Here is a 27,130-nt window from a genome sequence, read left to right as displayed (position 1 = left end):
GCCGCTATAAGTATTTTTTGTACATGTGGGTCCTTTTCCTGTTTTTATGATCTTTTTGGGATACAGACCTGGAAATGGTTTTGCTGGGTTCAAGGTAGATGCTATTTTTTTTTAAACGCTTCTCTATGCCTATACTTTTTAGGATTCACAAGAAAAAAATATTTTAAAATTGGCATTCCTAAGACAGAAGTCTATCCATGTCAATCACCACTTCATAAGTCTTAGAGGCTGCCCTCCTGCCTTTGGGGGGATAAACACCAACTCCTCAGCCTGGCATTTGAACCCCTTTGCAACAGGGGCAGCTAGGTGGCACAATGGATAGAGTGGTGGGTCTGTAGTCAGAAGGACCTGAGTTCAAATCCAACCTCAGGCACTCACTAGCTGTGTGACCCTGGGCAAGTCACTTCACCCTGTTTGCCTCAGTTTCCTCAGCTGTAAAATGAGCTGGAGAAGGAAACGGCCAACCACTACAGTATCTCTGCCAAGAAAACCCCAAATGGACTCAGGAAGAGTCAGACACGACTGAAGCACCTCAACAACAAGAACCATAAACAACCATCTGAGGCAAAGCTCTCCTTCCATTGCATGACTTGCTAAGGAATGTTAAGGGCTGTTGCAAGGCAGTGTCTCCTGGACTTGTTTTGGTTAACAGGCTGCACTGCTAGCTTTGCCCCAAGACACCACTTCACTTCTTGAGTCCCTGGGGTCTTTGCCCAGGCCTGGAGCACGCTCTGCCTCCTCACCCAGGCCAGCATCTTGCAATCTTGACCGGGCACAACTTCCTTCCCAAAGGCTTTGCTGCTTCCTGCCCAGAGGGGGCGCTGTCTTGGGTCCACCAGCAGAATGGAAGCATCCTGAGGGAAAGCCTCTTCTTGCTCTTGTCATTGTGGGGTGGGGGTGGGTGTAGATAACCATCAGCTAGCATAGAGGAGGCACTTAGTAAATGCTTATTACTGAACTGAAGGCTCCAGAGTCCCTCAGTTAACCTCTCTGGCGGATGCTGGTCCAGACCAGACCTGGTACAGAGGAAAAGGCCTGGGATTTGGAGTCAGATCCGGGTTCGAGTCCTGCCTCCTCTCCCTGGGCCCTTTTTTTCATCTGTAAAGGGAAGGGTGGTGAAGGGAATGAAACCTACTATGTCCCAGGTTCTGTGCTAAGTGCTTTATAAACATCATCTCATTTGAGCCTCACAACAACCCTGGGAGGTAGGTGCTGTTATTGTGCCCATTTTACAGATGAGGAAACCGAGGCAGGCAAAAGTCAGGAGACTCGCCCAGTGTGAGGCCACACTGGAACTGGGGTCTTCCCGACTCTGGAAGCCCTGGCTACTCTACGGAGGTGGAGACAGAGGTGTAAGTGCCCATGGCCCCTAGGGGGCAGCGCCATGCTGGCCTCCAGAGTTAAGCCCGGCCCCCTCAGGCTCCACCCACAAGGGCACTTCCGGCCCTCAGCCCAAGGCCGGTGGAACTCGGGCTAGGCCTGGGAAGACTCCGAGAGAAGCCGACTGTTGGCGCCGCGGGACTGTTCGGGAGCCACGCCTGGCAGCCGGGGCGCATGCGCAGGTGACTGCCGGTTGGGCTGGTGGGGAGGAGGGAGGAGGTGGCGCCGAGGCCCCCACGGGGCGTGCGGCTGCTGGGCCTGACCGCGCACTGCGACGGCGGGCGAGGGGAGGGTGGGGCTCCGCGAGCACGCGGCTGGGCGCCCCCTCCCCCACCCCGGGGGCTGGTCCGCTGACGGAAGCGGCTGCGCGCGAGCCTCGTCCTGGGCGCCTGGTCTGCGGGCCCCTGCCCCGGAGCGCGCCCGGCGCAGCTCGGCCGCCGCCGCCACCACGTACGTGTGCACGCCGGGACCCCCACCCTCTTCCCAGGGACCCCTGCCCGCCGTGACTCGCCTCTGCGACCCCTCCCCGTGATTTCGGTGACTCTCATTTCTGAGACCCCTCCCCATGATCCCCTCGCCGTGGTCTCCCCTCGGTGACCCTCGCCTCTGAGACCCCTCCCCAAAATCCCCTCCCCGTGATCTCCTTTTCTCCTCAGAGACCCTTCTCTGTGAACTCCCCTCGGTGACCCTCATCTCTGAGACCCCTCCCCATAATTGGCCCCCAGACTCCTCCCTGGGATCTCCCCCACCCCTGTGATTTGGGTGACTCGTTTCTGAGACCCCTCCCCAAAATCCCCTCCCCGTGATCTCATTATCACCCCAGTGACCCTTCTCTGTGAACTCCCCTCGGTGACCCTCAAATCTGAGACCCGTCCCCACGATCCCCTCCTCCCCCCAAATGCCCCTCCCCATCCTCTTCCCTCTGAGACTCCTCTCCCATCACTTCCACCCTTAAATCTCCCACCCCATCTTCTCCTCTCTTGTGACTCTCCCATCCAGGAGACCCTCCCCCCATCTTCTCCCGCCCCTATGACCACAGCCGCATGATCTCTCTCCCAGCGGCCCCTTTACCCATCACCTCCAGTCTCTGCCCCCATCTTCTGGGGGACCCTGAGCTCATATTTCCTCCCTGCGATCCCCCGAACTCTCCGTCCCCTTGTCCTCCCTCCCTGTGCCCAGTCTTCTCTCTGTGACCCCATGAATCCCTGTCCCATCCCCCTCTTTCTCTGTCTCTGCCCCCCAAACCCTTTCCTCTTACCCACTCATCACCTTCCCTTTCTGTTAATCCTCCCTGTGTTCCTCAACCACAGTGCCCCACATACAGTAGGCGCTTAATAGGTGGGTATTGACTCTTGACTCTCCCCTAAATGTCTCTTCCCCAACCTCCTTACCCCATTGCCTAGCCCTTCTGTTAGATGCCCACTTCCTCACCCTTTCTTTCTGACCTTGTGATGGATGGGATCCTATCCATCCCTTTTCTCCATCATCCTCATCCCATTTTGGCTCTCCTCTCCTGCCTTTGCCTTGATCCCTCGCAGGCCCCGCAGCTTCTGACCATGGCCCCTCTTCCATCTGCCCTCTCCCTAAGGTAGAAAGAGCGCTTGTAGAAAGAGAGTTTTAAATCAGAGTGTCTGGGTTCTCTGCTACAGGAGTCCTTACCCAAAGTTCCTTCTCTAAGCCTTTTGTTTTTCTCATTTTAAAAGACTTTTTTGGAGTTGGAAGGGATCTTTTGGATCAGCTTGGTCAAGCATGGGGTGGTGGATCCTCTAGACTTTGTGGGGGGGGAGTCAGGAGACTTGGGATGGAATTATAGTTATGACACTTCTGGTGAGCTATGTGATGGTGGAAAAACCCTCCATTTGTTTGTAGAATTGGGATAATGATACTTGTATACAGTAACATCATAATAACATGCCTGAGTCCTTTTTGTGGCCTGGAGGTGACCCTGGGTTCTTGAAGGCTGGCTCCTTCAACTACACGGAAAGGCTTTAAGTAGATTCCTAGCCACAGATGATGTCAATTGTCAGGCAACTGACCCAACTGAGTACAGAGGTAAAAATAAAAACATGTTGTGGCATACCTAGGGCATCTTCACTTGTAGACCAGCTGTCAGAGACCTGTAGCTGATGTCTCAAGATCTGTGACAAATTCTTGGAAGAAATTATAAGATCTTAAAAAGCAAACCAACACAGCCTCGAGTACTTAGTGACTAATGCAAAGGAGGGCTGGGTTAGGAGAACTAGAGAAAATATTTCTGTGTACCTGGTCATCCCATCACCTTCTTTTGTTGAGTCGTTTTCAATTCTGTCTGACTTTTCATGAGCCCATTTGGAGTTTTCTTGGCAAAGATACTGGGGTGGTTTGCCATTTCCTTCTCCAGCTCATTTTACAGATGAGAAACTGAGGCAGACATGGTTAAGTGACTTGCCCGGGACCATGCAGCTAGTAAGTGTCTGAAGCCAGATTTGAACTGAGGTCTTTCTGACTCCAGGTCTAGCCACTGTGCCACTTAGCTGCCCCCATCACCTTCTTAGGACAAAAAAGTCGACAGCAAATTAGAGGAAACAATAAAAATAAAAAATTAGGAGAGATGGCTTACTGTTGAGACAGTTCTCTCCTCTGCTGTTTCAGTGAGTTGCTAATATTGACAAATATCCTTCCTGGTTCCAGGTTCATGTTCTTGGCATCATCCTGGTTTCTTCACTTTCCCTCGCCTGCCCTGGCTGAGCAGTTTCTGCCTTCAGAACATGGTTCACATCTGACACCTTCTCTCACAGCTTCCACCTTACTTCAGGCCCTTATTAGTCTCCTAGTGGGTCTCCCTTCCTTGAGTCTCTAACCATTATGGGTCAGCCTTCACTCTCCTGCCAAAGTCTTTCTTACTCTCCCAGCAGTCCTGCCTAGCCTGGCCCCAGTGTGTCTTTCCAGCCTCGTAGAGTGTTACCTCCAATCCCATACTCTCTTATCCTGCTGATGCTCTCCCTAGAAAAATATGTACGGTACAAATGTCAAGAGAGTAGTTAATACAAGTATTTGTGGAGAAGACACCACCAGCTGGGGGACTCAGGAGAGGCTTCATGAAGAAGATGGTGCTTGAGGGGTATCATAAAGGAAGAGAGGGCCTCTATGATCTGAAGTTCAGAGAGTCCATTCCAGGCATGGAGGCCAGCCAATACAAAGGCAAAGGGGGGGAAAGGGAGTTTCATGAGTGAGGAATAATTGCATGGAGGCCTGTTCCACAGCTTGGACAGCTTGGCACCATGGATAGAGCACTCAGCAGTGCCTGGCACACAGTAGGCACTATATAAATCTTAGCTGCTATTATAGGTACTCCCCCATTAGAACATGAGCTCAGTACCAGGGAGGATTGTCTCAGTATTGTTACCTGTGTCCCCCTTGCTACTTGCATCCCCAGTGCCTAGCACGTGATAATTGCTTAATAAATAGTTGTTGATTGATTTGAATCTGATATACAGTTGGAAGGAAAACCCATAGAGAAGAACAGGCTAGCTTGCCCTTGGGAATTGTGCAGTGCTGTTAATGACCCCAAGCTTCTCCTTGAAACTAAGGCTCATCTTTTTTTTTTTTTTTTTTTTTGTTTGAGGCAATTGAGGTTAAGTAACTTGTCCAGAGTCACACAGCTAGTGAATGTTATGTGTCTGAGGCTGGATTTGGACTCAGGTCCTCCTGACTCCAGGGCAAGTGCTCTATCCACTGCGCCACATAGCTGCCCCTACTCATCTTTTTAATACCAGTAGTCATCCAATGATGATATAGAGCTATTTAAAAAACATTTTTTTCTATACTGAGTCTTTTTTTTTAATTCGGTTAATAAGCATTTTTTCTTTTCCAATTAGAAGAAAGAAAAAAAAACCCTTGTGTCAAATAATGGCTAGCATTTAGATAGCACTTTTAATGTTTGTGAAGTGCCTTGCAAATGTTATTTCATTTGATCCTTACAACAACCCTGGGAGATAGGTGCTATTGTCACCCTCATTTTGCAGATGAGAAAACTGAAGCAGGCAGGTTAAATGACTTTCCCAGGGTCGTAGCTAGTAAGTGTCAGAGGCCAGATTCAAACTTGGGTCTTCCTGACTCCAGGCCCATTACCCTGTTTACCACATCACCTTGCTGCCTCTGACAAATATATGTGATCAAGCAAAACAGATTCCCACATCGGCCATGTCCAAAAATGTATTCCTGGTTCTGATGCTATATAGCTATGAGTCATATGTACCCAGTTGTAGCTTTGGAGGCCGGTCTGTAGCCGTCAAATTAAGTCATAGGTCTTTCAAAGGAGTATCGAGGTATGGAGGCGATTGGAATAATTGGGAGTAGAGTTAGGATGCTTACAAGCATTGTGACCAGAGAAAGTCTGTTAACCTTGCTAAGCCACAGTGCCCTCATCTGTAAAATGGGGATGATAATACCTTCCTTGCTGAGTTCTGAGGCAAGCTCAAATCAGATAGTGTACTTAACACCCTTGGTGATTATATGAATGTTAGCTCTTTCGGGTACGAGCAGCCTGTGGTGTATCTCCAGTGACAGCCTATTGAGAAACAATAGAACAGGTCATGTCCCAGAGATGGGCCTGTAGTAGGAGGTGATTGAGCTAGCAGCCGTGGCCTGTGTGCTCACGGGTGGCTGGATGGCCCCCCAGGGAGGACGTGGAGAGGAGCTGGGCTGGTATGGCAGCCCTGGCCCCAGTGCTCAGTGGTACCGACTGAGGGGAGAGGATGTGGGGAGGAGCTACACTTGGCTACGTGTCTCCTCCCAACCTGAGCCCTCCTGCTGCCTGCCCCCTAGCTGAGCTCTCTCAGTTTTTCCCATCCCACCTATGGGGTGATCTTCTCCCTCATCTCTCCTTAGCCAAACTCTGCCTCTCTCTAGGCTGCTTTTGGGCCCACCCACTCCAGGAATTCTCTGTTCTCCTGGGCCTGCCCTTGTTGATACTCGTCCTTTGTTTCTTGCAGGAAACATGGAGGAGCTGAGTCAAGCCCTAGCAAGCAGTTTTTCAGTCTCCCAAGACCTGAACAGCCCCTCGGCACCTCACCCTCGCCTGTCACAGTACAAGTCCAAGTACAGCTCCTTGGAACAGGGTGAAAGGCGCCGGAAACTCCTGGAGCTTCAGAAGTCGTATGTGAACCCGTCATTTATCTCTTTAGCACTTTCAGCTCTGTAGACACGCTGCCCCTTTCACTGTTAGCTATGTACTCCAGTCCGAAGATCCTTTTTCTTCCTGTCTGGCAGTGGTGGGAGGCTTTTCAGGCCGGGGCTTAGGAAAAGATGAGGGACATGCTATTCCAGCTCTTCTATAAGCCAGAGCCATCTGTTTGAAAAGTCCCAGCTTAACTATTTGTTTAGATTCTGCTTTATCTTGGAGGACGAGGTACAGAGCTTGATTAGATCATTGAAACTTCATTACTCTGTTCCCTCTGGGTTCCCACCCCCTCATGCGGCTGACATGTGGATTCTATTGCCCTGGGAAGTTTGGCTTTGCTGCATATTTCCTGTTCTCCTTCCACTTGAATGTTTCCGCTAGGCACAGGGGAGTTAAAGAAAAGTAATTCCACAGTGAGCCAGAGGAAATGTCTTCCATACGCTTAATCCAAAATGCCATGATGAGCAAAGCACGCTAGTAGAGAGGATGCAGGATAGGGTCATGTGACAAGGAGGTGCCCCTAGGGCAGGGGCCTGTAATTTTATGCAAAGGGCACTGTGGGCATCTCCACGTGATAAATAGCACTGAGTCTGATCTTAGAAGAAGGAAGAACGACTTGGGTGTCCCTTGGGTGTCAGGGCATGGACGTAGGTATTTAAAATCATGTTGTGTGCTTGGAAGAGTGAATCCTAATAGTACTCTGAGTGTCTCCCCCCTAGAATGCATTAAAAGTGCTTGAAGGTGGCTGTTTGTATTTTCCTGTGCCTAGCACAGCATGTTGTATATAACCAGTGGTTAATATATGTTTGCATGAATAAGTAAATGAATGAATAATGTTCAGAAAACAAAAATAGTATGGACACACGGATCCCAGCTCTTTCTTTTAAAGTTTGAAAGGGAATTTGGAGGTATCTGATTAATCTTTAATTGCTCGTAGTTTGTTTCTGTCAAGTTTTTAAAACCCATTTTAAAAAATCCATCTTTAAAAAGTTACCTGAATGTTACTTTTTTGAAAGTCCCAAAGGGACTGGTAAAAGGCTTGCCTTCTCCCCGGAAAGCCTGAGGGAAACACCAAGCTAAATGTCCCTAGCGTGTCTCGCTCTGTCTTCCTTTTCCCCGAGGTTTTTGTTCTTCCTGGTCCTCGTTAATCTGAAATGGAGCGTCTGCAGATTCACAGCCGCAGCTCCGAATTGAAGAGCCCAGCCTTTCTACTTGACAGATGAACCAAGCAAAGGGCATTCCTGAATCCTGCTTGGAAAATTCATGTTCAAATGTCTGGACTTATTTAGAAAACTCATCCCTTGTTAAGTTACTGAGAAAGTGATCGCTCTGCTGCTTTCTGGCTGAATCCCCATGTCACCCCCTTCTCTGCTTCCCAAACATCCCTTCTGCTGTGCCAGCATTTGAAGCCTCTTCCTTGTTAGCATGAGGTTACAGACTTTGAAGAAAATGCCTTGTGCCTCTTTTTTTTTTTTTTTAAAGCAAGCGACTAGACTATGTGAATCATGCCAGGAGATTGGCCGAGGATGACTGGACGGGGATGGATAATGAAGACGATAAAGAAGAGGAAGGGATGGATGTTGACACTGGCAAGAAGCTGCCAAGGCGCTATGCTAACCAGGTGAGCCGTCTGCTGGGGTCTCTCACGCCCCTCTGAGGCTGGTGACACAGTTCCAAGAAATATGTACGGGTGATGGTGTTCCTTAGGAGTTGGCATTGGGCAGGGTGTAGCCAAGGCATGGGGGTATGTCAGCGTGGCGCAGATGAAAGGAAGCTAACCCATTTTTACATGCATTTGTGGGAAAGGGCAGAATTTCAGAGTTGTAGGGGACCCGAGAGGTTGTCCTGGTCAACTTTCTCATTTTACAAGATTGGAAACTGAGGTCCAGAAACAGTGAAGGACTTACCTAAAGTCCCAGAACTTCTTAGGGGTGAAGCCAGGACTAGAATCTTGATTCTTCAGTCCATTTCTTTCTGCCATACCACACTACCTTCTGTGTTTTTTATATGTTATGGCATGTAAAAATATATATAAAAAATATAGGCCTTCTTGAGCATGTAGAAGAAAATTTAAGGAAGGTTTATTCAAGTAACATCGTACTCATCTAGCATTATTGTGGCATGAGGGTCCACGGATGAACTTCCCAGTGCTTGAAATATTTGCTACTAAAAAACTCATTTTAAGCCTCTCGTTTGTTTTACATCTTTGCCTCCTTCCTTAACCATCTCTGTCTCATGTAGTTTAACTTTTCTTTCATGACCCATACATCCTTCTGAGTATCCTTGCTAGTCTGTGCTGAAGAACAGGGATGCCTCTGGGGCAGGAGTGGGAACCTGTGGCCTTAGGGCCACACGAGGCCTCGAGGCCACGTTCCCACCCCTGCTGTAGGGGTATTGTTGGCTTCTTGGTCTTCTGTCTTTTCCCTCTTCTGTAGCAGTCACGTCTGGTGACCTAGCAGGTCTGCTGCTTTGTTTTACATAGCATTTCTCAGGTGACAACATAGAAACGGCCTTGGCTTTTCTTAGAAAGAATGTGCATGGGCTTTGTGATGGTTGTTTTTGCCCCTCAGAGGTCTTTTGGACCTAGGTGCTGTAATTGTGCTATTTGGGTAAGTGGAGAATTATTGTACTATTAATCATTTTTGGAAATGAAATCAAGATTTCTTATGCAGGGCGGTAAGCTGTTGAAGGTACAGCATGAGAGTTTAGCCCTGGTGTCGTATTCCTTAGGGGCACAGAGATGCAGATTGGTCTGTGTTCGTGTGCTTCTGGTGGCTGGGCCAGGAATTGCTTTGTCAGTGTTTTCAAGGGGTGACTTTGTCCAGAGAAGCAAGAGCAGCAGCATGTCAAATGCCGTTATACAGCCGGCTCAGTGCAGGCCCCTACCCACCCCTCCTTCCGCCCCCTAAAAAAAAGGCTTTTATAATACTCGGAGACCTCAGATGCTGCCATCCTTAGAATGACCTTCCTGTAAAGGAAAAGATCACATCTTTCAGGAGCAAAGTGCCTTATCCCAAGGTGCCAAGTTTGTGATGGTGCCCAAAGGACGAATGTACGCATATTTAGGAATCATTTATGAGCATTTACAGAGAGCTGCAAATTTTGAAAGTCTGTCATAGTTATGTCCTGGTTATTCTTCCCCACGTCTCTGAAAAGATCCATTTGCAGGGCAGTGTGAATTGGTGTCTAAATCCCAGGCTTGGAATCAGACGCACGCTTGAGTCTTGTCCTGGCTGTGTCAAAGGCGGAATAGAATAACTTGAGTGAATCCTTACTGACTCCTCACCTTTCAAGGGAAGATTCCTGACCTCTCAGAAGAGCAGTCTAGAAAATGATCGTAGAGAAAGCCCAGACTGGTAGATGCTGAATAGAACTAAATTGAAAGTCGCCCCCTTTGGAGAATGTTGTAATCCGGAGGGCACCTTAAAACCAGTTCAGCTGAGTATGGGATTCAGAGAATGAAAGTTGGGAGCCAGCAAGCAAAGGGATCCCTGGTCTTGAGAAAAGAGCGGAGGAAGTGGAATGGACGACACGACCGTGTGGTGCCAACAGACGTGGAGGTCATCCACAGGCTGACCGAAGGGCGAGCGGGGGAGCCTTGGCAGGGAGAGTGCCCTGGCCGTGGGTGCACGGAGTGGAAACCATTTGTTTGGTGGGCAGGGGAGGGAGCAGAGCTTAGGTATGAGGGGGCTTGATGGTGGGGAAGATTTAGGAACCGAGATCCAGGAGCGCCACTTCCTAAAGGCTTTAGCCCTGCCAGAGAAAGTCCCTGAGCAGCTGACTCAGATGATCCCGACCTGCTTGCTCGCCGTTTATTTGATATTGGTTGTCCAACTTTTTGGCATGAACTAGGCCAATCTAGAAAAGTTACGGCAGGGATTGGTAAGCTTTGCCTCCCTCCTCGCGGTAGAGCCAGGAAGACCTGAGTTCAACTCTGGCTTTAGACACTTGCTAGCCGTGTGACCCTGGGCAAGTCACCTAGTCCCTAATTGCTCCAGTTTCCTCACCTGTAAAATGGGGATAATAACAGCGCCTGTCTCCCAGGGTTGTGGTAAGGATCAGATGAGTTAAGGTTTGTAAAGCTCTTAGTGCCGTGTCTGGGCCATAGTAAGTGCTGTAGAAATGCTTATTCCTTCCCCTCTACTCCCCTTGCCCCTTCCCCATCCCCTCTGTGGGAAAAGAAGAAAGAAAAACAGGGCCCTAGGAACAAATGTGTGTGGTCAGATAAAATAATTCTCCCGCTGACCATGACCCGTGACATCTCCCATTCTGCACCGCTCTCGGGTGCTGGGTTGTGTTTTTCTTCAGTCCTTGAATCATGGCCAGTCATTGATCATAGTTTTGGTTTCTTTCAGAATTTTTCGTTTTTACAGTGTTGCTGTATTATGTAGAAAGCCTTCTCCTGATTCAGCTCACTTTGCTCTCAGTCTTGCCAGATTTCTCTGAAACCTCTTTTCATTCTTATAGGATAATTGCATTCCCTTCCGTATACATCCCATCATTTGTTCAGCCATTCTCCAGGTGATGGATGGCAGCCTCTCTTCAGTGGGGTCTCAGGTTAGCATGTAACTCAAGTTTGTTACTCCTTTTCCTGTGGAGGAGAGGAGAGGAGAGGTGACAGCTCCCCAGGAGAACGCTTGCTTCTGGAGCCCAGTTGAACCCTTTCATAGTAATATAGTTAAGGCTGTCCTGGGTGGGTCATGCTTCTATGAGCCCTGGGGCTTTGCACATGCATTCCAAGTTTGGGAACACATGGTCCTGTGGGAAGAGCCTTTCTTTATAGTTTTGGGCTCCAGATCACTCTAATCTTAAATGCCAATTTAACTAATAATTCAATTACTAAATAAAAGCTGGTAGTTCATTAATAATACCTGAATTATCTGTAACATTGTTACATCTCAGTGCTTCGTGACCACAGAATTATTCCGTAAATGCAGTGTCCAGAATGATGGAGGTGAGAGTCCTGCACTCTCCTCTATCAGAGCATAGCTGGAGTTTTGAGTTCTTTCTGGATATTTTAGGAAGGAAATTCACAAGCCTGAACAGCTCTAAAGAAGGCTGGTTAGGGGGCCTTGTAAGAACTTGTAAGAACTGGTTGAAAGAACTAGGAGTGTTTGGCTTAGAAAGGAAAAGATTTAGAAGAGACATGATTGCTGTTTTAAACTATTTGATGGGCTGTCATATGGATGAAAAATTGTTTTATTTGTCCTACAGCATAAAAACTAAGACCCATAAGTTTAGACAGGTCTGTGACAAAATCCTTTTGTTAAAAAGAAATTTTTATTAATATCTTTAGGTTTTTTGTATTCCTAAAATTTCTCCCACTGTCCCTTACACTTCAACCCTTCAGAGAGCCATCCCATATAAAATGGAATATTGAAAAAAAAAATAGAAAAGAAATGATAAAAAAAAGTCTGAAAAGTATACCTCTCACCTCTGCAAAGGAGCAAGGTAGGGGTGTCTTCTCACTTCTCTTTTTTGGAGCCATGTTTATCTTTGTAATTTTGCAACAATCACTTAAAATTTTTTAAAAATATATTTTCAGTTCCAAATTTTCTCTCTTCCTCCACTCCCTACCCCACCCATTGGGAAAGCAAGAAATATGATACTCTTTATACATAAGAAGTTACGCAAAACATTTTTCCACCTTAGCCATGCTGCAGGAAAGAAAAGCAAGAAAAATATAGTGGAAAAACAATATGCTTCAGTCTGCACTAAGAGTTCATCAGTTCTCTTTCTGGAGGTGGATAGCATTTTTTTATCATGGGTCCTTTGGAACCTTCATGGATCATTGTCTTGATCAGAGTAACTAAATCTTTCACAGTAGATCATCATTAACAGTATTGCTGTTATGCTGTACGTACAACTTTCACTGGATTGTCTTGTGATCCTTTTGCCTTTTGGTAAACTTGGTATCCATTTACCTCTTGGTAAGTTGGTATATTAGTTAAATTGGTATATTGTTTTCTTGGCTCTACTTCATTCTGCATCAGTTCATGTAAATCTTTCTACATTTCTCAGTATTCATGTATATCATTTTTGATAACAATACTATTCCATTACATTCATGTACAATGATTTCTTTAGCCATTCCCTAATAGATGGACGTCTACTTTGTATCCAATTCTTTGCTATAACCAAAGTGCTACTATCAAAATTTTAAAGAATAGTTAGTACTAGTACTACACAAAATTGAGAAAGAAAGCACTCTACCATATTTCTTTCATGAGACAAATATTGTTTTTATACATAAGCCATGAAGGAACATAGAAGGAGGAACATAGACCAGTATCATTAATGAATTTGAAATATTTTAAGTAGATTGCAGCAATTCAAAATCATTTATTTTGAGCAAGTTTTGGAAAACAGTTAACATTATTCATCATATTAAAAACAAAAACAAAAAAGCACACGTTTATCTCAATAGATGGCAGAAAAAGTCTTTAATAAAGTACATGCTCATATGTGTTAAAAATTCTACAAAGCATAGATATAGAGGGACCTTTTTTAAAATCACAAAACATATCTACCCAACAGCAGGTACCAAATGCAAAAGGAATACACTAGAAGCTTTCATAATAAATATAGGAGTAAATCAAGGATGGCCACTATCCTTACTGTTATTTGATAGAGTTCTAGAAATGCTACCAGTAGCAGTAAGACAAGAGAAAGAAATTAAAGATGTAAAGGTAGGTAAAAAAAGGAGATAAAATTATCCCTATTTGCTGATGGAATGATGGCTTACTTAGAAAAACCTAGGGAATCAGCAAAGATAGTAATTTAGAGGATTAATAGCGTCAGCAAAATTGTAAGCTACAGAACAGACCCTCAAAATCAGCAGTTTTCTATATAATGACAAGAGGCATAATAGGAAGGGATATGGCATTGAAAATAAATACAAAATGGGTACACAAAAGATTTCTGAAGATCCACTTACAAAGCGCTCCTTACAGAGACAGAGAATAGCTGGAGGAATATTCAGGACTCACAGCTGGGGCAGTCCTGCCGAAGGAATTTACAGCTTTAGTGCTATACCAATCGGACTCTACAAGGGATACTTTACAGAACTGACAAAGTAATACCAGAATTCATTTGGAGAAACAAAAGATGTAGAACACTAAGGGAAGTAATGAGAAAAAAAAAAGATGAAGGCTGAATAGTACTTGCTTACCTCAGATTCTGTTCTAAGGCTGGCATCAAAGCCTTTGGTTTTGGTTAAGAAATGGAGAAGCAGTTCAATGGAACAAACTAGACGAGGGAGAATTAGGCAGTAGAATGTAATAACCTAGCGCTCAGTAAGCCAAAAAACAAATTTTTTTAAGGAAGAACCTTATTTGATAAAAAGTGCTGGGAAGTTTGGAATTAGGCATAGTAACAGATGTGCAAATCAAAACAATCTCAAGGTTTAACCTCATGTTGTGGAAATTATCAAAGATGACCAAAGATGTAAATGGCCATTGTTGGAGGGGTTGTGGAAAATTGGACACACTAGTACATTGTTGGTAGAGCTGTGAATCAGTGGAAGCATTCTAGAAATCAATTTGGAATGATGCAAATAAAGTGACTAAAATGTCCATGCCCTTTTACCCAGAGATTCCACTACTAGGCTGATAACCCAAGCACATTATTTATAAGAAAGTACCCACACATACCAAAATATGATAAAATTCTTAAAAGAAATACAGATGATTGAGGATATAAGGAACTATGAAAAAATTGATGAAATTATCCTCTTAAAAAAAAAAAAACAAACCAGAAAGATATATTGTTGGAGTAGAATAGAGACTCCAGAAGTAGTTTATAAAAAAGATTAATGCTTTACAACCAAAGATTTTAAAGTTAAAGGAATAAATAAAAGTAAAATTGTTGGCAAAATTGGATAGCAATGGGGTAAAAAGTGAATTCAGATCCACATCTCAAACTTATGATATGGTAAACTCCAACTAGATCTCTGGTCTAAATATATGCACACATTTATATATAGTTTAAGTTGGAAGAGTAAAGTAAGGTATTGATCACATTTGTAGGGAGGAGGGAAAATCTTTTAAACAAATGGAAGAAATTCTAGAGACAAAGGTGATAGATTTGATTACACAGAAAATAAGCAGTGTTTCAAAAAAATTATTAAAGAAAAAGACTGGGAAAAATTTTTTGTGGTAAATATATCTGATATCTCAAATTTATAAGGTACTGTTGCGTATCTTTTAAGAGTAATACCCATTTCCCAGTAGAGAAATGGTCAACAGAAATGAAGTATTCCTTGTAACCAGAATTTTCAAAAGAAGGAAAAAAAGCAGTTACTTAAAATTAAATCACCACATCAACCAAATGTTGACAGTATATGCAAGTGAACAGATAATTTTTAAAGGGGAAAACACTTTTAAGAACCACTTGAAAAGTTTGTTAGATTCTCTAGTAATCAGTCAATGAATTAACATTTATCAAATGCCTACTATGTGTCAGGCACTGGGGATACAAAAAGAGACAGGGGAGTACTTGCTCTCAAGGAACTCATAGTCTAATGAAGTACAATTAAAACAAATTAAAGTACAAATTACAGATTAAATACAAATTAAAACAACTTTATGCACTACTTTATACCCACCAAATTGGCAAAAATAACAATAGTATTGTTCAGTGTTGGTGGGGCTGTAAATTGTTAGGAAAAAGTTAGACAGACAATTATAAAATTCATTTGAAGGAAAGGTTTAGAATCTCAAGGGAAATGATGGAGGGGACAAAGAAGGAAATAAGCACTTATTAGGCACCTACTCTGCCAGGCTCTGTGCTAAGGGCTTTACTAATATTAAGTCATTTGATCTTCACAACAACCCTGGGAGGATGAGGAATGTGAGGCAAAACAGGTTCAGTGACTTGCTTAGGGTCACACAGCTAGTAAGGGTCTGTGGCTGGATTTGAACTCAGATCTTCCTGATTCCAGGCCCAACACTCCATGTACTGTGGTGCCACCAACTCCTTTAAGGGATGGGAGTTGGGGAATGAGGAACGAATGAAGGGATAATAGTTGTTCCATGATTCAGAATTTCTTATAAAGCAGTAATCATCAAAACTCTTTGGTATTGGTTAAAAAAGAGAAAAGTAGGTGAGTAGAACAGGCTCGATTATTTCAGTCCATAACATTGAAAGCTTTCACACAAACAAAATCAATGCAACCAGGACCAGAAGGAGGCCTTTAAGTGGAATGGGGGTGGAATTTTTCTGTGGAATGTCTGATAATGGTCTAATAGCCAAGATATAAAGGAAATTAACATAATTTTACAAGACCAAGAGACATTCCCCAGTGGACACAGCGAGTGGTCAGAGGATATGAAGAAATGGTTCTTAAAAGAGGAATTGCAAACTATAAACAAACATCATAAATGGCTCTGTATCATGAATAATAAAAGAAATTAAAATCGAAACAACTTTGAGGTTTCATTCTGATAAACTGGCAAAGATGACAAAAGATGGAACCTCGTCAGCGTCAGAGATAATGTGGAAAGATAGTAGCACTAATACATTGTAAATGTGAATTAGCCAGCCATTCTGGAAAGAAGTTTGGAATTATGCTTAAAAAGGCTAAAATGGTCATTCCACTGCTAGGCACACATATTTTTAAAAAAACCAAACATTAAAAAACAGAAGGAAAGGTCCCACACACACCAGAATAATCATAGCAGGACTTTTTGTGGTAGCAAAGAACCAGAAACAAAGTAGATACCTATTGATTAGAAAATAGTTAAACAGGTGTAGTACATGAATGTGACGGAATATTAAAAAACAAGATTTCAGAGTAGCAAGGGAAGAGTTCTATGAGCTGATTCAGAATACTTCACTAAGCAGAACCACGGGAGCAATATGCAACAATAACTGCAACCATTTCAATGGAAAGAACGATTTAAAAACAAAACCAAACCCTGAGCGCTCTGTAATTGGAACGACCGAGGTTGGCCTGGGAGAAGAGATGAGAAAATGCACCTCCTTCCTTCCTTTGTAGACAGAGGCAAGTTGACTGTGGTGTTGAACATCGCATATATTGTTAGACTCAGTTGAGGTGTTGATTGGTTTTATTGGGCTGCTTTTTTAATCCTCCTCTCTTTAAATAATTTGTTATAGGAAGTGACTTGTTAGTTGTGGGTGAGTGAAGGATTTATTCAGAAATGAAGGTGATATGAAAACAAAATATATGAATACCTCTTTTGGGTTAAAGTTAGAGGCAGATTGAAGCTTAATTTAAGAAAAACCTTCCTGAAGATTAGAGCTATCCGACAGTGATATGGGTTATCTCAGGAGGACGTGAATTCTCCATCATTGGACCTCGAGTGGAAGTTGGGTAGTTCAGGATGCTGTAGAGGGGGATTCTTGCTTGGGGTGTGGTTGGAGTAGAGGGTCTCTAAGGCTCTGTGGTCATGCCCTTGTTCTTACTAATTAATTGTATTGGGGTTTCCTGTAACCAAGTATGGCCTGCCACTATTGAAGGGAGAGAGTCTGACTCAGTAGAAAGAAGGCAGAGTGTGAAGTGAGGGGATGTGGCTTTGGGCCCTTGTGCTTCCTGGGTGACCTTGGGCTGTCTCAGACTCTGGGCACCTTGGGTGAGGTGAGCTCATGCTTTCGGTGCCCCAGGCTTCAGAGGGTCAGATGTGGTCACTTGCTGTCTTTGTCTCCTAGTTGATGCTGTCCGAGTGGCTGATTGACGTCCCTTCAGATCTGGGGCAGGAGTGGATTGTGGTGGTGTGTCCCGTGGGGAAAAGAGCTCTTGTTGTGGCCTCCAAGGTGAGTGACCAGGAAGGGGTTCCCCGTCGGGAGAGGGGACTTTGGTCCCTCTGGCTCATGGTGCTCATTTGGGAGCGCCTGGTTAGCTAACATGACTGCACAGGGAGGATGGGAGGACGAGGAGAAGAAAGCAGCTCATCCAGTGAGGATTTTAACTTCCTTTCCCAGGGTTTCACTACGGCCTACACCAAGAGCGGATACTGTGTCAACAGGTTTCCTTCCCTGCTTCCTGGAGGCAACAAGCGCACCTCATCCACGGGGAAAGGTAGCCTGTGAACACTTTTCCAATAGCACTCTTTCCTCCTCACCTGGAGCCTCTTCCCAAGTCATTCTAATCCAACAAGCATTTATTAAGCACCTGTTGTGTGCAAGCCTGCACTCTGTCCTAAGGACCCAAAGACAAAAATGACAAACATCCTGTTCCTCAGGGAGCTTATCAGACACAGGGCCTGGAGTGTGGTGGACATTTCATAAATGTTTATCAACTATCTGCTGACTTACATTGTCAAAATAAGGTTGGCCTGGTGAGCTTCTCCTTCCTTTTTTTCCATCTTTTTCCTTGGCAGTTGCTTTAGGGACCGTAGACACATTGGATTTCTCTAGAAGTCATATTTTCACAAAACTCATTAGGTGGGGAATGTTTGTATTCTAGTGTATCTGGCTACCTCTATTCCTCTCCACCCATCCCCTTCATTCAGTCAGGAAGCATTCATTGCTCTGCAATCTGGATTCCTCCTTCTACCACTCTGCTGGGTCTGTTCTCTCCAAGGTTCCCAGATATTTGCTATTTCACTTAACAAGCATGCATTTCCTTTCCGTCCTACCTCTTCCCAGCTGAAGAAAAAGAAAAGCTTAACACCAAAGAAAGAAATGCCCATTGTAGGGGCCAGGCACAGTGGATCGAGCTCCAGTCTTGAAGTCAGGAGGACCTGAGTTCAAATGCGGCCTCAGACACTTGATACTTAGTAGCAGTGTGACCCTGGGCAAGTCACTGAACCCTGATCACCTCACCAAAAAGGAAAAAAAAAAAACGTCCATGGTCAAGGAAGGTCAGTTCTCACACTGGCCATGTCCAAAAATGCATGTGCATTGCATACTGAGTTCATTGACTCTCCAGAAGTGGGCAGCACTCTTCATCATCAGTATTCTGGAGTCATGGTTGGTCATTCTTTCGATCAGCTTTGTATATAGCTAGTTTCTTACTGCCAAATACAGTGGCCAGAGTTTTCCCTCTTTAGTCTTGCCAGCATCTCTGTTCTTGCTGCTGTTGACCACTCCCTCCTTCTTGAAGAACTTTCCTTTCATAGCTTCCCAAACACCCATTTCCTGATTCTCTTAATACTTCTTTGCCATTCTCTCTCTGTCTTATTCCCTGGCTCTCCTCCAGCTCCTTCACTATGAATATTTTCTAGCTTCTCTCCTTGACCCTTAGGGTTCTGACCCTTAATATACTTACATTTATTGTGAATAAAAAGTCGTGCTGGATTTGGTGCCTAGACTTCATGGGTTTGAGTCATGATTCTGCCCCTCATTTCCTCCGTCAGCATGTAACCTTTCTGGGCCTCAGTTGTCTCTCCTGTAAGATGAGGAGTTGGACCAGAATCCCTCTGAGGGCCTTTTCAACTCTAAATCTCTGTTTTTCTCATTCACTCTTCAGGCACAATCCCTTCTCAGAATGATTCCCAAATTTTTTGTCTCTAGCCCTGGCTTTCTCAGCATATTTAAGTCTCCCAGGTCTGACTGCCTGCTCGACATTTTTACTTGGCTGTCTGAACCAAGCTCAGCATGTCAAAACAAACTCCTTATCTTCTCCTCCAGAGTAGTGCCACCATCGTTTTACTAGACTTCTGGGTTAGAAATTTGGTTATCTTTGATTCATCCTTTTTAAGACTCTTCTGTATTCAGTCTGTCAACAGGTTTCCTTTAAGCCTCATTATTTCTCCCCTCAAAAGTGTCAAAAAATATTCTATACTCATACTCTGCATTGTAGGCACAAGCCTACCAGAAACAATTTTATTAATTTTAGATTGATTCTAATTCTAAACATTTCTTCTTAGACCCAAAGATGGACAGTCACCCAAGACCTCTGAAACTCTTAACAAAAGCCATTTTGGAATTAAAATCTGTAGCTCTTCCACACAGTGGTCAAAATTCCACAATCAAAATTGAGCAAAGGTTCAGAGTTTAGCTGACAGTTCAGCTTACGCTTGGTTCCATCAAATAGACAAAGAGTCACTTGGGCACAGTCTTGGGAGAATCATTTTCCAGAATTCATTCAGTCCTTCCTCAGTCACTCCCTTCCAGGATTCCCCTTTGCACCTGTCCAAAGGTGAACTCCAGAGATACTTCCTCTGCCTCAAGTCATCAAAGGCTTCTTCCTTCACTGAGTCTGGTCATTGCCGTGTTCTGGCCAAGGCATAAGGAAAGAGGATACCACTCTCTTAAGCAGTGCAGTTCTGGTGCCCCAGTCCTGGCATGGCCCCAAATCCATCCTCCAAGAGAACAGAGTTCTTCCCTGAACTTTCCCCACTTTCTTCAAAGTAGTGATCAGGCTTTTGGTAAAGTGCTGAGCTTTGATTCAGAATTGATAGTAACATAAAGTTTTCTCTTTCACATTAGTCCAAAGGCTTCAGAGTAGGATATTGAGGAACATGCTTTCTCAGGATTTCTAAAAGAGGAAGAGTTGGGTGTGGGGGGTGGGGTCTTAGTCACTTCTACAAAAGAATCTTAGAATTCCCTTGTCTTCTCCATCTCTGACTCTCCACCTGATCTGTCTTTCTTAGAAAACTGAGACTGAGACTGCCTTCTTAAAAAACATTTTTCTTTTAAAAAAATGTTGATACATATTGTTTTGATCCAAAAGACATAGGCTCACAAGCATTTCCCTCCTTTTTTTTTAACCAGTGTTGTTGATTGTCTTGCTTTGTTTCCATAAAACACCATTTCTGTCATGTTACTCCGCTGCTCAAGAGCCTGGGTCATTCCCCATTACCTCCTTAAATCAACTACAGAGTTTTCTTTTTCCCAGAAGTGTGCCATAATGGGCCTCTGTTTTCCCTGCCCAGGCTGGGCCTCCCTTACTTCCTAATGGGCACCCTCTGCTTTGTGAAGCTGCTTTCCCCTTTGTCCACACAGCCCGTGAGGGAGGCTTCTTTCTGTCTTTGTGTCTTTGCTCATGCTCTTCCTTCTTCTTGAAATGCCCTTTCTCCCATCTGCCTATCAGAATCATACTACTGTAACCTATAGTGATCTCTCCTCAGATCCGTACTGTAGACTCAGTAATAATAATAGTTTACATTGATATAGCACTTCAAATTTTACCAAGTACTTCATGTGCATGATCTCACAACAATCCTATGAGCGAGATACTACAGCTAACATTCCCATTTTACAGATGGAAAAATTGAAACTAAGGTGATTTGCCTGGTAAGTGTCAGGATTAGAGTGACCCAAGCCCAGTGCCCTTTCCACTACCCCATACTGCCTTTCACTATCAAGTAATACTTAATTATTCTTTAAGTGCTTCATGTGACTTAATTTTATTTCTCCAGCTACAGAATAGAAGCTCACTGAGGACAGGATCTACATCTGATGCTTTTTAAATCTACTAGGGCTTATTGATTGATTGATAACAATGGAATGTTATTTTAATTTGGAGTTTTAGTAGTACATAATAAGTTGATTCTCTGGCTTTGGGTTGGGTTTCTTTATAGGTTGCTTAAAGATAGATTAGAAAACTAATTTGTGTCTATCAATTTGTATGCTAAAAAATTACTTCCATCACATTTACTTAGAATTAGAGATACCTGAACTAACTTTGCCTGTTCTCCTTGAAGATGGGCCATCTCTTTCTGACATTGCCCCAAAGAAAGACACATTCCTTGCTGTTTCTGTTCCCTCTCCCCCCACCTCCCCTCCCCGTTCAGAAGGGAGCCAGCCTGATGGCATCACTCGAGCGTGGGGTGGAATGCTGGTTGAACACTCCCCCCCTTCCCGCTGGTGCTGGGCAGGGGCAGTGGCACACACTGCCAGAGCTTTGAACCCTGGGGTTTTGAGGCAGCCTTTCTGACTTGCTGTGTTTGGTCCCCAGACTACACAATCCTGGATTGCATCTACAGTGAACCGAACCAGACCTACTATGTTCTAGATGTGATGTGCTGGAGGGGACACCCTGTCTATGACTGCCAGGTATGTGTCCAGTGCTTGGGGTGCCTCCTCTTCTGTTCCTGGCCTCTGATTATCTCAGTCGTTGTATGGGAGTAGTGCCTTTGGCCCTCAATGTCTAAGGGCTGTGGTGTATCTAATGTATCTTCAGCTTCCTTGAAATGATGTTTTTAATGGTGCTAAATGGAAAAAAGAAAATTTAGGGAGGCTTCAGGGGAGGTGAGAAAAGGAGCACACGAATAGGCTGGCACTTGAAGTTCCAGTTTCACAAATATTCGCTCTCCCTTCCACCTGAGCGTTAGTCTGACCTAGGGGAGAAAATGTAGTTAGGGGCAGGTGTGGTTGACTTCTGCATATCCTGAAAGTGGGGCCCAAGCAAGGCCAAGAAAGCACCTGCTCAAACATCTCTCCCTCCTCCGGTCCCTCCCCTTGATGCTCCTTCCTCGACGCAGCTGCCAGCGTGGCTTTCCTAAAGCCCAGCCCTGACCATGGCAGCCACCTGTTCCAAAGGCACCCATGGTTCCTCCTCTGGGTCTTAACCTGCTTACTAGTGGTCTGGTGAAGCCTCATCCCTGCTGTGCTTTGTTGCCTACATTCATCATGGAGGAAAATGTTAAATTTCAGTTCGAAGTTAGTGAAAATGAAAAATTTTTTTTTTTCCCCATCTGAGTTCACTGAACTCCTACAATCTATCCATGGACTCCTTTGGAATTCCTGGGTGCCAGGTTAAGAGCCCCTGGTCTTCAGGATCAAAGCCAGACTCCTTGGTTTGCCATTGAAAGCTACCTTTATATGGCTTATCATATATTACTCCTATTGATTCAGGCTGGTCTGACCCAAAATGGCTTTCTTGTTGTTGTGCCAGACACAAAGTTCATTTCATCCATTAGCACAGACTGCCCTACCCCCATGTCTGATATGTACCCCTCCTCCTGTCTGCCTCGAGAATCCTCAGCTCTCTGTAGAAAGCTCAGCTTTGGTGCAGCCCTCCCCTCTCAAGTGCTAGACCTTCCCTCTGAAAATGACCTCATATTTACTGTGGGTATGTATATGTGTGTGCATGTTGTTTCCTCAATAGATTGGAAGCTTCTTGAAATCAGGGACAATTTCATGTTTGCCTCTGTCTCCAGTGCTTGGCAGAGTGCTTAGTAAATGCTTGCTTCCTTGACCTTGACCCCATAGGAATGTTGGAGGAAAGAGGAGACGTCCAAATAAAGGGTCTTTGCGTGTGACCCTACCAGGATGCTCATTTTCCATATTAGAGTTTTAGCTGATGAGGATTTTCATCTCTTCCTCTGTCTCGTCTTCCCTTCTTCCGCTACCTCCCTCCCTTTTCTAGACTGATTTTAGATTCTACTGGATGCATTCAAAGTTACCAGAAGAGCAAGGACTTGGAGAGAAAACCAGGCTTAATCCAGTAAGTCTTTCATATTGAGATTTAAAAGATTTCTTACTGGGAGTTAGTTGGTTTATTTATCTATTTGTTATAACAAATACTAAACTATAAACTTCTTGAGATTAGACACTGGAGGTCTTTTTCATCTTTGTATCCTCCATGGCTAATATAATTCCTTGCATGTAGGTGCTTAAATATTAAAAAAAAATCAAATCATCTTCATTTGAGTATAATTAATCCACTGGCTTTATCTTGCTTTCATGGTCCTAATATTCCTTTTTAGAATCATAGCTATTCTGGACTGGCAAAAACCTTTGAGGTCATCTAGTCCAGTCCCCCCTTCATTTTACAGATCGAGGACTTGGGGTCCAGTGGGCCAAAGTGAACCCAAGAGTAGTACCTCAAACTAGTGGTAGAGTCTGCACAAGAACCCGAGGCCCTGCTTCCTCCTCGGGGGCTTTGATCTAAGATGGAGATCATGGTTTTTAGGTCATTCTATTAGTTAATTAGTTATTATTAATACTTATTAATGATTAATCTTTGCAAGATCATCCGGGTTTGAAGATGACTAGAAAGAAGTAGGTAAGGAGTGGGTCAGCCCTTTCAGTCCTCTCATTGCTGGGGTTGGGCAAGAACCTGGCCTTGGAGGCTGGGGAAGCAGGAGTTGTCCTCCCACCATGGGATTCTTGGGCGTGAATGTTGTTATTGGTGTAAAGAAAAGCCCTCCAGACCTTTATTAGAAACTCTGTTAGAGCTCTAAGAATGCCCCAGATCTCTTAACTTGATAGGATTTTCAAAGCTAGAAAGGGCTGGGATGGGGCACAGTTACTTAGAGGTAGGTTTAGGGAGAATAAAATTAAACTTGACCAAGAATGCCTGACCTTATGCTAAGAGTGCTGGCTTTGGGGTTACTCTCTAAATGGCAGAAATAAAGAGGAAATGCTTCAAATCTCACTGTTTTGACTTTCTGTGTTTTTATTTTCTTCTAGTTTAAATTTGTAGGCCTAAAGAATTTCCCATGTACCCCAGAGAGCCTATGCAAGGTCTTATCTACTGACTTCCCTTTTGAGGTAAGAAATCCCACCACTTTCCATCCTGAAGCAACTGGGGACGAGATGTTTCCTTACACTGGAGCCCCAGGACTATTTCTGACTTTTCTTGGAAAGGTCCTTAAAAGATGTTTGAGTCGAAGGTAAACTTACCTGAGAAGCTACATCCCCGGATTGGTAGAGTGGTATTCCATGTGTCTGCAAAGAGTGGGCTACTTTGCCTTAAGTGACTCACACCTTTGGGTTGGGAAGGAGACACAGACGGATGAGCTTTCGGGGTGTGCTGTCACCTTCTGGCCACTAGGGTACGATGTTCCTCAAGGATCTACTAGTGAAGCCCTTTGAGGACATGTCGTCCAGCCTCCTCTTTTACGTCATAGGAAGCCGAGGAGGTGGGGGCAGGAGGAGGAGCTGCCACTGGCTGCTGCCCAGTGCCCTGGTCTCCTGGGCTTAGACCCAGCTGTTTCTTGGGAGGGTATGTTGCCCCAGTATCGCATATCAGCTGGTCCACAGATAGGGACGGTACTGACGGTGTGAAAACCCCTGGTTCCCTATCATTACGTTATTATTGGAAAGAACCCTGGATTTGGGAGTCAGGAAGACTAGCGTCTGATTTGCGCTCTGCCACTTGTTTGATGTGAGACGCCTCTCTGAGCCTTAGTTTCCCCTTCTGTAAAATGAGGACATAGACTAGGCGACCTTTACAGTGTTTCTAGTCTAACAATAGTGTCCTCAGCAACCTGTAAACAATCTCACTGTAGGGTCATAAAACAAACCTTCCTTTGCCCATCCTCCCCACCATTTTAAATTATGCCCAGTCATCGGCCAATATCAGTTTGAATGGAAGATGATTTTATTAAAAGGATCATAGCCTGCAGAATGAGGAAATGCCAAGTGTTTGCTCATCCCAGGAAGTCAATTAAGAGAGGTAGTAAGAACACCACCCTTATTTATGGAGCTTGTGTGCTACATGACAATGAATTTCAAAGATGAGTCACTAAAGTATAAAAAACAGAATATAGGGTTATAGGAAATCCTTTAGGTGAGGCAGATTTAGACGTAGCTGAGATGCCACCCCTCCGCAGCGGCTTATTCAGCAATCTGAGTTAGCATTCCCATAACCCATTACTCTGAAAGCACTGGGAGGCCAAGCAGCACAAAAGGACTTGTGGATCATGATTTCTGTAACTGCTTTTCTACCTGGGCATCGATTTACAGTGTTTATCTTGCATGCTAGCATCTCTGCATATTTATTATATTCCCTTATTTCTTTTCTGTAAGGTTGGCATTTAGTTTAAAATTTTCCATTTCTAGTCTAACTTAGAGGAATCCCATTTGCTGGAACTCAGGACTCTAAATCCTTTCTCAGATGTAGGCTTTGAGAAAGGAAAAGGGGTGTGTCTAGTGATCAGCCTTGTAACTAGCTGTCCCCACATGTACAAACTATTTCTGAAGCCTCCTAGTCTCAGAACTGTGCATGTTGTGGAGTCTAGAATTGACTTGTCACTGATTTCCCACTTTGTAGGTAGATGGGCTCCTTTTCTATCACAAGCAGACGCATTATAGCCCAGGCAGCACTCCGTTGGTTGGCTGGCTTCGCCCGTACATGGTGTCTGATGTCCTCGGCATGACAGTACCAGCTGGCCCTCTGACCACCAAGCCCGACTATGCTGTCCATCAGCTCCAGCAGATCATCGAACACAAGAAGAGTAAAAAGGAAGCCAATGAAACGAATCTTGATGAGGCTTCTGAGAATGGACGCTATGAACTGGAGTACCTGTCCACCCCAAAGCTGGCAGATGCTCCCAGAAGCCAGAATGAAGCCACGAGCCTCATGGAGAACTGATGAGCTCCTTTGTCCAAGGGACCAAGAGGAACCACATGCCCTCATCCCTCTGTGAACTCTTCCCACCATCACTTGTTGCTCACCTGAAGGGATGAGCCTGAGGCCTGGAGACAAGACCCGAGACCGCCCCATTCTGTCAGACACACTCGAGCATCGAAAGCCTGAGCTGAGACCCCCCCCCCCCCCATTCCCTGGCAAGGAGAGAGATGTTCCCAGGATGGAGAGTGCTGCCTGGCAAGACCTTATGGCGATTTCCCCAAGCAGACGGTGTTCAGGTTGAGTTGAGCAATTTTAACCACTAAAAGTGTATCTCAGACATGCTGTGTAAACGTATGGAATTTCTAAGAACTGAGTCGTTTGTGATTTTTGTGCCTCAGTATAGCTGTGGACCTCCCCACCCTAATCAGGGGTGCTTGGGTCAGCCATTTGCCCTGAAGGGTTGTGCCTTGTTTTCTCAGGGATGGCATTATCACACTAGGTCTTAAACAGCTGCATTTGAGAACTCGCGTTTCTGCAGCTAGGAGATGTAGAAAATTTTTATGAGGCCAGGGTTCTTGGTCTCTGCGTTAGCTCTACCTTCTGAGAAGGAAAGAATGATTTTCATCCCTTTGGACATTACTGTAAGATAAAATTTCCTTTTAACTGATGAAAGTTTATGAAACTGACCAAATGGCCTCTTATTTGTGTTGGTGAGAATGTGCCCCCCTTGGGCCTTCTTGTTCTTGTCTCCTCAACTTTTCCTTACTATAGTAGAGTGAAACTTGTGCCTTGTTTCTCCTAGGAGGATGCATGCTTCCATTTCCCATCATACTGTTGAGAAACAGCACTAGTAATTCTTCAAGGGACACAGGTCAGACCTTGTCTCTTTTAAGACATGGAGCTGCCACCACATTTTATTGTGTAAACTGGGAATGAGAATGGGGCAGAAGTGGGAGCTCAGTGGAGCGCGATTACACCCATTCAGCATATCCGCTGAAAGGAGCCGTGGTGACTGGCACTTAGATATCCGCTGGAGCTGACTCTGTAAAACCTGAGAAGGATACTTTCAATTGGGCTACTGACTGGAGAGTCAAGAGTTTTAGTTTGATTTTCTTTTGAATTCTAAAATTACTCTATGACAGTAATTTTTGTTGTTTTTTCAGATGCTTTGGTTTTCTATTCATCTCTGTGAATCCATCCAAAATTTCAGGTCTCAAAGTACTTTTAACTGACAATAAACAAGGTTTGGATAAGTTTACAGCTCCCATTTGTCTTGTTTGAGACCAAATGAGAGAAGACAAATTCATGTCCAAGCTCTGCAAAAACAGAGCCCCCCAGAAATAAAGTCAGTATGTTAATCTACTTAATCTCAAACATCCTTT

General features: G+C 44.5%; 1 protein-coding gene across 3 annotated transcripts; it reads left to right on the top strand.

The window, feature by feature from the left end:
- The first annotated feature begins 1,477 nt into the window (after positions 1-1,477).
- SNUPN (snurportin 1) lies at positions 1,478-26,434 on the top strand. 3 transcript variants are annotated; one of them, XM_027860048.1, is made up of 9 exons: positions 1,478-1,562; positions 6,354-6,516; positions 8,024-8,162; positions 17,210-17,314; positions 17,483-17,579; positions 21,405-21,502; positions 22,818-22,895; positions 23,864-23,944; positions 25,449-26,434. In XM_027860048.1, the coding sequence occupies exons 2-9, from the start codon at positions 6,359-6,361 to the stop codon at positions 25,767-25,769; spliced, it is 1,077 nt and encodes a 358-aa protein (XP_027715849.1). In that variant the 5' UTR covers positions 1,478-1,562; positions 6,354-6,358; the 3' UTR covers positions 25,770-26,434. The 3 variants fall into 3 exon arrangements, with proteins under 3 accessions (XP_027715849.1, XP_027715839.1, XP_027715831.1); XM_027860038.1 differs by lacking the exon at positions 1,478-1,562 and adding an exon at positions 1,793-1,830; XM_027860030.1 differs by lacking the exon at positions 1,478-1,562 and adding an exon at positions 1,828-1,917.
- The last annotated feature ends 696 nt before the right edge of the window (positions 26,435-27,130 follow it).

Source organism: Vombatus ursinus, unplaced genomic scaffold, assembly GCF_900497805.2.
Source record: "Vombatus ursinus unplaced genomic scaffold, bare-nosed wombat genome assembly UNPS02000749.1, whole genome shotgun sequence".
NCBI classification, from domain to species: Eukaryota; Metazoa; Chordata; class Mammalia; order Diprotodontia; family Vombatidae; genus Vombatus; species Vombatus ursinus.
Note: the sequence above shows the minus strand (reverse complement) of the source record. Positions and strands in the feature narration are given on the sequence as shown.

Excerpts from the sequence above, each read along its gene's own strand:
- SNUPN (XM_027860048.1), top strand. The coding sequence starts at position 6,359 with ATGGAGGAGCTGAGTCAAGCCCTAGCAAGCAGTTTTTCAGTCTCCCAA. Across the intron at positions 6,517-8,023 it reads CTCCTGGAGCTTCAGAAGTC|CAAGCGACTAGACTATGTGA; the intron begins GTATGTGAACCC and ends TTTTTTTTAAAG. Across the intron at positions 8,163-17,209 it reads CAAGGCGCTATGCTAACCAG|TTGATGCTGTCCGAGTGGCT; the intron begins GTGAGCCGTCTG and ends TTTGTCTCCTAG.